This window comes from Erythranthe guttata, chromosome 4, assembly GCF_056151865.1.
Source record: "Erythranthe guttata isolate IM_541 chromosome 4, IM_541, whole genome shotgun sequence".
NCBI classification, from domain to species: domain Eukaryota; kingdom Viridiplantae; phylum Streptophyta; class Magnoliopsida; order Lamiales; family Phrymaceae; genus Erythranthe; species Erythranthe guttata.
Genome location: NC_142536.1, coordinates 20,415,964 through 20,428,008, shown reverse-complemented (window position 1 = coordinate 20,428,008; position 12,045 = coordinate 20,415,964). Strand labels below are relative to the sequence as shown.

General features: G+C 38.2%; 1 protein-coding gene and 2 long non-coding RNA genes across 3 annotated transcripts; all 3 read left to right on the top strand.

The window, feature by feature from the left end:
- The first annotated feature begins 839 nt into the window (after positions 1–839).
- On the top strand, positions 840–2,972 carry LOC148771384 (uncharacterized). Its single transcript, XR_016030972.1, has 2 exons — positions 840–969; positions 2,756–2,972. It is a non-coding gene; the product is annotated as an uncharacterized LOC148771384 (long non-coding RNA).
- Positions 2,973–3,487: 515 nt separating this feature from the next.
- On the top strand, positions 3,488–4,267 carry LOC148771383 (uncharacterized). The gene has a single exon (XM_088817613.1). It carries the CDS (start codon positions 3,488–3,490, stop codon positions 4,265–4,267), a length of 780 nt encoding a protein of 259 aa, XP_088673739.1.
- Positions 4,268–8,367: 4,100 nt separating this feature from the next.
- LOC148771382 (uncharacterized) lies at positions 8,368–10,812 on the top strand. The gene is made up of 2 exons (XR_016030971.1): positions 8,368–8,809; positions 10,596–10,812. It is a non-coding gene; the product is annotated as an uncharacterized LOC148771382 (long non-coding RNA).
- Positions 10,813–12,045: the final 1,233 nt, after the last annotated feature.

The window sequence follows — 12,045 nt, the reverse complement described above, 5'->3', positions numbered from 1 at the left end:
AATAATAATAATAATAATAATAATAATAATAATAATAATAATAATAATAATAATAATAATAATAATAATAATAATAATAATAATAATAATAATAATAATAATAATAATAATAATAATAATAATGTAACACCCCACCTTTCCAAAACCCGAAAATCCTAAAACCCGGGATTAATATTCCTAACTCGAGAACCCTTAGGAAATATTATTACGTGATTATATGCATTACGTGAATTATATGAATAATTACGTATTTTATTTGTTTGATAAAATTACTTGGTAAATTATGTGGAATATATATATATATATATATATATATATATATATATATATATATATATATATATATATATATATATATATATATATATATATATACCTATATGCACACGTACATACATGCATGCATACTTATACATACATATATGCTAATATTTACATTATGCATTTAAATATATAGACATATATATATATATATATATATATATATATATATATATATATATATATATATATATATATATATATATATATATATATATATATATATATATATATATATATGTGTGTGTGTCCGAAATTGTGTGTGTGTGTGTTCGGATGATGTGTGTGTAGATGCAAGTTGTGATTTGAATTAAATAAATAAATTATGTTAATTAGGCATGCACTTACACTTGGCAAATACTAATCATTTTACCTAAGCCTACACTCAACACCCTCATTAGTGAGATGAAGAGACACCCTTCATCTCTCTTCTTCCAACACCTCAACCATCACTTGTCTTCCTCTTCTCCTTCCACCGAAGCCATCACCACCACCATCGGCCTCTCCTCTCTCCACCTCCTTACGGGAGATCACAACTCCTCCCTCCTTGAAGCTCACACCATTTCCTTCACAATCAAGGTGGCTTGGTTGGACTTCGGTGCTTGAAAGCCCCCTCCCTTTCGGCTATTTTCTTTCTTCGATTTTAAGGTAAGAAATTCGATTTCTTGCTGCAATTAAGGGACATCAATAGTATTGAAAGGATTTTCATGAAATTTTAAAAGATTGGGGAAGATTTCGAAAATTTAGGGTTTTTTGAAGAAAAATGGAAAAATGAGTGTTCTTGTTAAATTCTTGTTCTTGCATGCATCATCTATGTTGATAGTGGTTAGATACAGCATTTATTGGCCAAAAGCCTTAAAATTTTCAGATTTCAAAAAGGGGTTTTCAAGAAAATGAAATTTTTAACTTTTTGTGGTTGCATGTGTAGATCTTCGAAAGTTTGGGCCAAATCTGTAATTTTTGTAAAGTCTGTCCGAAAAATGTTTTCAAAACTGTTTTCCAGCATTTATTGAACTAAAATTTCGGATTTAAAGAATTTTTGTAAGAAAAAGTTGATTTGGAAATTCTAGTAGGATTGCATGTGTAGATCTAGAGATTTTGGGGTAAAATATGTAATTTCCGAAATTTCTGCATAAAGTAACTTTTCAACTTCATTTTCTGCATCTAGTAAAGTGGAATTTCAGATTTGTTAGGGGTTTTCATGAAAAAGTTGATTTTGAACTTCTAGTGTGGTTGCATGTGTAAATTTCGAAACTTTTGGGTCAAAACTGCAATTTCCGAAAAATCTCTCATTTTTAAAGTTTGGATCTGTTTTTCAGCAAGTATTAGATAGGAAAAAGTTTTATTTAACAAGTTTTTAAATCAATTAGAGTTATATTAGAGTTTTGGATTTTTAAATTGAAAAAGGGATTTTTTTGTTTTTATTTCAAGAAAATTCGAAACTTTGTAAAACTTTAAAATAATTTCAGAATCTGGAATTTGAGTCAGTTAGGAGTTCTAGGATTTAATTTGAGAGTTTTTTGGAATTAATTTGCTAATATTTCGAAATTAGGATAATTGCATGTCACTTACATATGTTTTGTGCCTTAAGTGTTCATATTTTGATTTAATGGTCATGAGTTATGAATTTTGGTATTTTTGCACTTTGATTTGCTGCTGGATGTGTTTAATGGCTGTGAGAAATTGATTGAAATGGATTATTACCTAGATGTGGTAATAAGTCCATTAAATGAAAGGTAAAAAGGGTATTTGTTCCTAAGTTTATTTGATGAGTAATTAGTGATGTTTAATGTGTTGATTGTACATGTGTGTGTGCTGAATATGTGTAAGTGTGTGTGCTGAATGTGCATGTGGTGTGTGCCGTGTGTGGTGGTGTGTTTATATGTGAGAATTTGGGGATTTTTGCCCAAATTGTAAAAATGTGGTAAATTGTGGTATTTGTGTGATTTGTGGCACTTGATTGATATTTGTGATGTCATGTGTGGGTTATAGCATTATTTCGAAAAGTTGCATTAAATGATTTTTATTTGAAAGGTTAATGGAATATCGGGTAATAAACCACTCGGATATAGTGGGCCGGTATCCAACTAGGATGATGTGGTAGTGGTTTGATTCCACTTAGTGAAAACGGGCTCGTAACAGGTTTATTATTCTATACAGAAATTAATCTTTCACGGATCCGATAAAACGAAAATGTATTTTCATGATTTTCACAAAAAGGGCATTTTAGTCATTTTGCATAATTATGTGATCTTGTTAAATGATGTATGTTCGTGAGATATGTGAATTGATCGATTGCCTTGTGTTGTGTGCGGATTGTGGGTAAGAACGGGTATACAATATTATATATTATGTATAACGTATTTCCAAAGTTTGATAATACTCGGATTTCTTACTGAGCTTTATAGCTCATATAGATGTCTTTTAATTGCAGGTAGTAGTAATCCTCAACCGGGATGGATCGAGTAGTGGATCGAGGTCTTGCCCGGGATTTTGGAAGACGTACGAGGACCTATGAACGATGCTAGACTTTTGGTTATTTTCTTTTGGTGGTGTAACCCTAAACCGTAACATTTCTCTTTTCGTACTTTTGAACTCATTTTCATTATGAATCGTACTTAATTCCTACTTTAATATAGTAAGTTTCGTAATTTGCTATTATCATGCCTTCGTTAGAAAACTTCGAATTATTCACCAAAAATAACCTTTCCGAACTCTGATTTATTCTCGAACCGAAAAATGTTTAGTGAGAATGTAGCACTCGAATGAGAAACCTCCTTTCGAAACTTATTTCTAAATCAAGCTTTGTATTCGGCTAAATCAATCCAACAAAGTTTTCGAAAATGCAAAGCCTTCAACACCCAAAAGAAAATATTTTTAATAATTGCATTTTCACCCCATTCCAATGTTTCAAAAATTACAAAGAGATCCTTTGCTTCCGCTAGTTTAATAAATATTCCGATAAACCGGTTCGATTTATCGCCCATCTAGAAGGGGGGTGGTACAGAGGGTGGTATCAGAGCATTGTTCATAGATACTCGTACGAACTTCACGGGCTTAGAGACTACTCGAGACGCGAAACTCGGACCATCCGGTAACGTATGTGTATTATTTTCTTTATGTGTTTTATTTGCTTTACTTATTAATGATAATTAATATAGAAATAATGGCGAGACGTATAACCCGAGCAAACCCGAGCAATTCCGCTGATGAACCACAAGATCCCAATCAAACTATTAATAATCTCTCCAACTTAATCCTAGAACAAGCCCAAAACCACCAACGTCAAATCGAACAACTTCTCCAACGTAACCAAACCCCGCCTCAAAATAATGCGCATCCAGCCATATACGAACGATTCCTCCGAATGAACCCATCCGAATTCCACGGTGGAACCGACCCCACCATAGCCGAAGAGTGGATCAAATCTCTCGAAGTCATCTACGACTACATGCAAATGACCGACCGCGACCGCGTACACTGTGCCATATTCCTACTCCGAAACGAAGCTCGTCACTGGTGGGAAGGAATCAAAGAAGGAACGAACCTCGAAACTTTACCATGGACCGAATTCAAAGTCCAATTCTTCGAAAAATATTTCTCGAAAGACGTGCGAGCCCACAAACTCAAAGAATTTCTCGAACTCCGACAAGGCGACTTACCGATGATCGAGTACATCCGCCGTTTCGAACGTGGCTGCCTCTACGCCCCATTCATCGCTCGAGACGCCGAAGAAAAGAAGAACCATTTCATTCGTGGCCTCCAACCCGAAATCCGTAGAGACATTCGTATGTCCGACGCCTCAACTTTCCGCCAACTCGTAGATAAAGCACTCATGGCTGCCCAAGACGAACGAGACATTCAAAACAGCCGCCGACCACAAGGAGTTACTCAACGACCGTGGAAAAAGAACAATTTTGGCAACCGCCCATTCCGAGGAAAATGAACGCAGCCCATTCGCCAATCAACCGGACCACCGCCACCGCCGCCAAGGCCAACCTGCCCAAAGTGTGGAAAGAGTCACTCCGGAGAATGCATACACGGAACAAGGAGTTGTTTTCGATGCCATCAGCCCGGACACATGGTGAAAGACTGCCCGAAACCCCCACCGAACGTCCCCGGTCGAGTGTTCGCCATGACGCAAGAACAGATCGAGCAAGACCCGTCTATGATCGCATGTACCATATTTATCCTCGAAGAACCCATATATGCCCTTATCGATTCCGGCTCTACTCATTCCTTTATATCGAAAGACATAATTGCGCACTTAAATCTCGAACCGAACCGATTAAATTACGAATACCGAATCCTCATTCCCTCTGGCGAAGAAATGTGCTCTAACCTAGTCATAATCAATTGCCCAATCCGAGTTCATACTCAAACCATGAATTTCGATCTAATCCTCTTACCGATCCAAAACTTCAAAGTTATACTAGGCATGGATTGGTTAACCAAATTCAAAGCCCAAATCGATTGTGCCTAAAAAACGGTCATTTTTCCTCTTCCGAACGGCGAAACCTTAAAATTCCGAAGTCAGCCCAAACCCTCGATTCCAATCATATCCGCGATCAAAGCAGTCAAACTCATTCACAAGGGTCATTCCGGTTACTTAGTGGACATTTTAAAATCCGAGTCCGATCCCAAAGCCCAAATTTCCGACATTCGAGCTGTCCAAGAATTTCCCGACGTATTTCCCGATGACATTCCCGGACTTCCACCCGATCGAGAAATCGAGTTCGAAATCAATCTGATTCCCGGCGCTACGCCAATTTCCAAAGCACCGTACCGTATGGCCCCAATGGAATTGAAGGAGCTGAAAGATCAAGTCCAAGAATTGCTCGACAAAGGCTATGTTCGACCCAGCCATTCCCCGTGGGGAGCACCGGTTCTCTTTGTCAAAAAGAAAGACGGATCCCTCCGCCTTTGCATCGATTACCGTGAACTCAACAAAGTCACAATCAAGAATAAATACCCTCTTCCTCGAATCGATGATCTCTTCGACCAACTTCAAGGCTCATCGGTCTTCTCGAAAATCGATCTCCAATCCGGTTATCACCAACTCAAAATCAAAGAATCCGATATCCCCAAAACCGCTTTCAGAACCCGATACGGCCACTACGAATTTGTCGTCATGCCCTTCGGTTTAACCAACGCCCCCGCAGCTTTCATGGACCTTATGAACCGGGTCTTTCATCAATACTTGGACCAGTTCGTGATTGTCTTCATCGACGACATTCTCATCTACTCCAAAACCCAAGAAGATCATATGTCTCACCTTCGTACCGTACTCCAAATCCTCCGATCGCATCAACTTTACGCCAAGTTCAGCAAATGCGAGTTCTGGCTTTCGAGTGTGACTTTCCTTGGTCACATTGTCTCAGAACAAGGAATCTCCGTCGATCCCAGCAAAATAGAAGCCGTGTCAAATTGGTCGATTCCGAAGAACGCAAAGGAAATCCGAAGTTTCCTTGGACTAGCCGGCTACTACCGCAAATTCGTGAAGGATTTCTCGAAGCTTGCCTCTCCACTCACCCGATTGACTCAAAAGGACGTCAAGTATCAGTGGACTCCCGAATGCGACGCCAGTTTTACCAAATTAAAGGCTCGACTCACCTCGGCACCAATTCTCGCACTGCCGGAGAAAGTCGGAGAATTCATAGTCTACAGCGACGCCTCGAAATTAGGTCTAGGCGCCGTACTCATGCAAAATGGAAGGGTCATTGCCTACGCCTCACGTCAACTCAAAGAGTACGAACGCAATTATACAACGCACGATCTCGAATTAGCCGCCGTCGTTTTCGCACTCAAAATCTGGCGACACTACCTCTATGGTGAAAAGTGTATCATCTACACCGATCACAAGAGTCTGAAATACTTCTTCACCCAAAAAGACTTGAACATGAGGCAACGAAGATGGCTCGAACTAGTCAAAGATTACGACTGCAAGGTACTCTACCACCCCGGCAAAGCAAATGTGGTCGCCGACGCACTTAGCCGCAAATCGATCAACGCGCTCATAGTCCAACCTAACTTGGGAGAATCGATCAAATCAGCCCAACAAAATGATCCGCAAATTCTCAAAATTCGCGACAACCTCGAATCCAATCCCAACTTTCAAATCACCAAAGATGGTCTCGTCCGATTCCAAAATCGCATTTACGTCCCCGATGATCCAAATGTTCGCCGACTCATCTTAACCGAAGCTCACCAAACCACGTACACTTGCCATCCCGGAGAAACCAAAATGTACCAAGACCTCAAAAAGTTGTACTGGTGGCCTGGAATGAAGAAAGACGTGGCCCGATTCGTGGCCGAATGCTTAGTGTGCCAACAAGTCAAAGCGGAACATCAAAGACCCGGAGGTCTACTTCAATCGAACTTAATTCCGGAATGGAAATGGGAAGCTATCACAATGGACTTCGTGCAAGGATTTCCGAAGACCCAAAGAGGATCCGACGCCATTTGGGTGATCGTTGACCGACTGACCAAAACGGCTCACTTTCTTCCGATCCGAACGACGTTTAGTTTAGAAAAGCTGACCGAACTATACGTCCGCGAGATAGTCCGACTCCACGGTGTTCCCATCTCCATTATTTCCGACCGAGACCCTCGATTTACGTCAAAATTCTGGAAAAGCTTACACGAAACCCTTGGAACGCGATTAAAATTCAGCACCGCCTATCACCCCCAAACCGACGGTCAATCCGAACGAACTATCAAAACCCTAGAAGATCTTCTCCGCGCTTGTATTCTCGACTTTGGAGGAAATTGGGAATCCCGCCTCCCACTAATCGAATTCGCGTACAACAATAGCTTTCACTCGTCAATTGGAATGGCACCCTACGAAGCCCTTTACGGCCGCAAGTGTAGGTCCCCGCTCCATTGGGACGAAATAGGCGAAAGAAAATTCCTTGGCCCCGACCTAGTCCAACAAACCGTCGATATCATCAAAAACATCCGAGAGAAAATGCGAATTGCCCAAGATCGGCAACAAAGCTATTCCAACACTCGAAGGAGAGATCTCGAATTCGAAGTCGGAGACTCCGTATTCTTAAAAGTAGCACCTTTCAAAGGGATTATGCGATTTGGGAAAAAGGGAAAATTAGCACCACGATTTATTGGCCCATTCGAAATTCTTGACAAAGTTGGTACTCGCGCCTACCGACTAGCCCTACCACCCAACTTATCCAACTTTCACAATGTCTTTCACGTTTCGATGCTTCGAAAATACATTCGCAGCACCGACCACATATTGAACACCGAACCGGTCGAACTAAACCCCAACCTATCCTACGAAGAGAAACCTTCCCAAATACTTGATTTCAAAACCAAAACCCTTCGAAACCGAGACCTTAAATTTGTTAAAATCCTTTGGCAAAACCATACGCCCGAAGAAGCCACGTGGGAACGAGAAGAAGAAATGCGCGAACATTACCCCGAGTTGTTCAGGTAACAATTTTGGGGACAAAATTTCTTTAAGGGGGGGAGATTGTAACACCCCACCTTTCCAAAACCCGAAAATCCTAAAACCCGGGATTAATATTCCTAACTCGAGAACCCTTAGGAAATATTATTACGTGATTATATGCATTACGTGAATTTAACTATACTACTTACGTGAATAATTACATGTGTTATTACATGTGTGATTTATATGATTTAAATTTTCGTAAATTGAAATCCTAGGAATTTCGTGCATTACGTGAATTATATGAATAATTACGTATTTTATTTGTTTGATAAAATTACTTGGTAAATTATGTGGAATATATATATATATATATATATATATATATATATATATATATATATATATATATATATATATATATATATATATATATATATATATATATATATATATATATATATATATATATATATATATACCTATATGCACACGTACATACATGCATGCATACTTATACATACATATATGCTAATATTTACATTATGCATTTAAATATATAGACATATATATATATGTGTCCGAAATTGTGTGTGTGTGTGTGTTCGGATGATGTGTGTGTAGATGCAAGTTGTGATTTGAATTAAATAAATAAATTATGTTAATTAGGCATGCACTTACACTTGGCAAATACTAATCATTTTACCTAAGCCTACACTCAACACCCTCATTAGTGAGATGAAGAGACACCCTTCATCTCTCTTCTTCCAACACCTCAACCATCACTTGTCTTCCTCTTCTCCTTCCACCGAAGCCATCACCACCACCATCGGCCTCTCCTCTCTCCACCTCACCTAATAATTTCAAAGAATTTCCAACATCAAAATGAGAGTTCCTTATTTAACTCTTGCCATAGACTACTCCAAAAATACCATCAAAACCACTTGCCTCCTTACGGGAGATCACAACTCCTCCCTCCTTGAAGCTCACACCATTTCCTTCACAATCAAGGTGGCTTGGTTGGACTTCGGTGCTTGAAAGCCCCCTCCCTTTCGGCTATTTTCTTTCTTCGATTTTAAGGTAAGAAATTCGATTTCTTGCTGCAATTAAGGGACATCAATAGTATTGAAAGGATTTTCATGAAATTTTAAAAGATTGGGGAAGATTTCGAAAATTTAGGGCTTTTTGAAGAAAAATGGAAAAATGAGTGTTCTTGTTAAATTCTTGTTCTTGCATGCATCATCTATGTTGATAGTGGTTAGATACAGCATTTATTGGCCAAAAGCCTTAAAAATTTCAGATTTCAAAAAGGGGTTTTCAAGAAAATGAAATTTTTAACTTTTTGTGGTTGCATGTGTAGATCTTCGAAAGTTTGGGCCAAATCTGTAATTTTTGTAAAGTCTGTCCGAAAAATGTTTTCAAAACTGTTTTCCAGCATTTATTGAACTAAAATTTCGGATTTAAAGAATTTTTGTAAGAAAAAGTTGATTTGGAAATTCTAGTAGGATTGCATGTGTAGATCTAGAGATTTTGGGGTAAAATATGTAATTTCCGAAATTTCTGCATAAAGTAACTTTTCAACTTCATTTTCTGCATCTAGTAAAGTGGAATTTCAGATTTGTTAGGGGTTTTTATGAAAAAGTTGATTTTGAACTTCTAGTGTGGTTGCATGTGTAAATTTCGAAACTTTTGGGTCAAAACTGCAATTTCCGAAAAATCTCTCATTTTTAAAGTTTGGATCTGTTTTTCAGCAAGTATTAGATAGTAAAAAGTTTTATTTAACAAGTTTTTAAATCAATTAGAGTTATATTAGAGTTTTGGATTTTTAAATTGAAAAAGGGATTTTTTTGTTTTTATTTCAAGAAAATTCGAAACTTTGTAAAACTTTAAAATAATTTCAGAATCTGGAATTTGAGTCAGTTAGGAGTTCTAGGATTTAATTGGAGAGTTTTTTGGAATTAATTTGCTAATATTTCGAAATTAGGATAATTGCATGTCACTTACATATGTTTTGTGCCTTAAGTGTTCATATTTTGATTTAATGGTCATGAGTTATGAATTTTGGTGTTTTTGCACTTTGATTTGCTGCTGGATGTGTTTAATGGCTGTGAGAAATTGATTGAAATGGATTATTACCTAGATGTGGTAATAAGTCCATTAAATGAAAGGTAAAAAGGGTATTTGTTCCTAAGTTTATTTGATGAGTAATTAGTGATGTTTAATGTGTTGATTGTACATGTGTGTGTGCTGAATATGTGTAAGTGTGTGTGCTGAATGTGCATGTGGTGTGTGCCGTGTGTGGTGGTGTGTTTATATGTGAAAATTTGGGGATTTTTGCCCAAATTGTAAAAATGTGGTAAATTGTGGTATTTGTGTGATTTGTGGCACTTGATTGATATTTGTGATGTCATGTGTGGGTTATAGCATTATTTCGAAAAGTTGCATTAAATGATTTTTATTTGAAAGGTTAATGGAATATCGGGTAATAAACAACTCGGATATAGTGGGCCGGTATCCAACTAGGATGATGTGGTAGTGGTTTGATTCCACTTAGTGAAAACGGGCTCGTAACAGGTTTATTATTCTATACAGAAATTAATCTTTCACGGATCCGATAAAACGAAAATGTATTTTCATGATTTTCACAAAAAGGGCATTTTAGTCATTTTGCATAATTATGTGATCTTGTTAAATGATGTATGTTCGTGAGATATGTGAATTGATCGATTGCCTTGTGTTGTGTGCGGATTGTGGGTAAGAACGGGTATACAATATTATATATTATGTATAACGTATTTCCAAAGTTTGATAATACTCGGATTTCTTACTGAGCTTTATAGCTCATATAGATGTCTTTTAATTGCAGGTAGTAGTAATCCTCAACCGGGATGGATCGAGTAGTGGATCGAGGTCTTGCCCGGGATTTTGGAAGACGTACGAGGACCTATGAACGATGCTAGACTTTTGGTTATTTTCTTTTGGTGGTGTAACCCTAAACCGTAACATTTCTCTTTTCGTACTTTTGAACTCATTTTCATTATGAATCGTACTTAATTCCTACTTTAATATAGTAAGTTTCGTAATTTGCTATTATCATGCCTTCGTTAGAAAACTTCGAATTATTCACCAAAAATAACCTTTCCGAACTCTGATTTATTCTCGAACCGAAAAATGTTTAGTGAGAATGTAGCACTCGAATGAGAAACCTCCTTTCGAAACTTATTTCTAAATCAAGCTTTGTATTCGGCTAAATCAATCCAACAAAGTTTTCGAAAATGCAAAGCCTTCAACACCCAAAAGAAAATATTTTTAATAATTGCATTTTCACCCCATTCCAATGTTTCAAAAATTACAAAGAGATCCTTTGCTTCCGCTAGTTTAATAAATATTCCGATAAACCGGTTCGATTTATCGCCCATCTAGAAGGGGGGTGGTACAGAGGGTGGTATCAGAGCATTGTTCATAGATACTCGTACGAACTTCACGGGCTTAGAGACTACTCGAGACGCGAAACTCGGACCATCCGGTAACGTATGTGTATTATTTTCTTTATGTGTTTTATTTGCTTTACTTATTAATGATAATTAATATAGAAATAATGGCGAGACGTATAACCCGAGCAAACCCGAGCAATTCCGCTGATGAACCACAAGATCCCAATCAAACCATTAATAATCTCTCCAACTTAATCCTAGAACAAGCCCAAAACCACCAACGTCAAATCGAACAACTTCTCCAACGTAACCAAATCCCGCCTCAAAATAATGCGCATCCAGCCATATACGAACGATTCCTCCGAATGAACCCATCCGAATTCCACGGTGGAACCGACCCCACCATAGCCGAAGAGTGGATCAAATCTCTCGAAGTCATCTACGACTACATGCAAATGACCGACCGCGACCGCGTACACTGTGCCATATTCCTACTCCGAAACGAAGCTCGTCACTGGTGGGAAGGAATCAAAGAAGGAACGAACCTCGAAACTTTACCATGGACCGAATTCAAAGTCCAATTCTTCGAAAAATATTTCTCGAAAGACGTGCGAGCCCACAAACTCAAAGAATTTCTCGAACTCCGACAAGGCGACTTACCGATGATCGAGTACATCCGCCGTTTCGAACGTGGCTGCCTCTACGCCCCATTCATCGCTCGAGACGCCGAAGAAAAGAAGAACCATTTCATTCGTGGCCTCCAACCCGAAATCCACCATCTCCGCCGCCTCTGCCTTATGTCAGACATGGACATCTTCAATTCTCTGCGAATTTTGATCAATAATGGCCCAAAAACTTCGAAGAAACCTCTGCTTCCAAGGA

Coding starts and splice junctions, on each gene's coding strand:
- LOC148771383 (XM_088817613.1), top strand. CDS start 3,488: ATGGCGAGACGTATAACCCGAGCAAACCCGAGCAATTCCGCTGATGAA.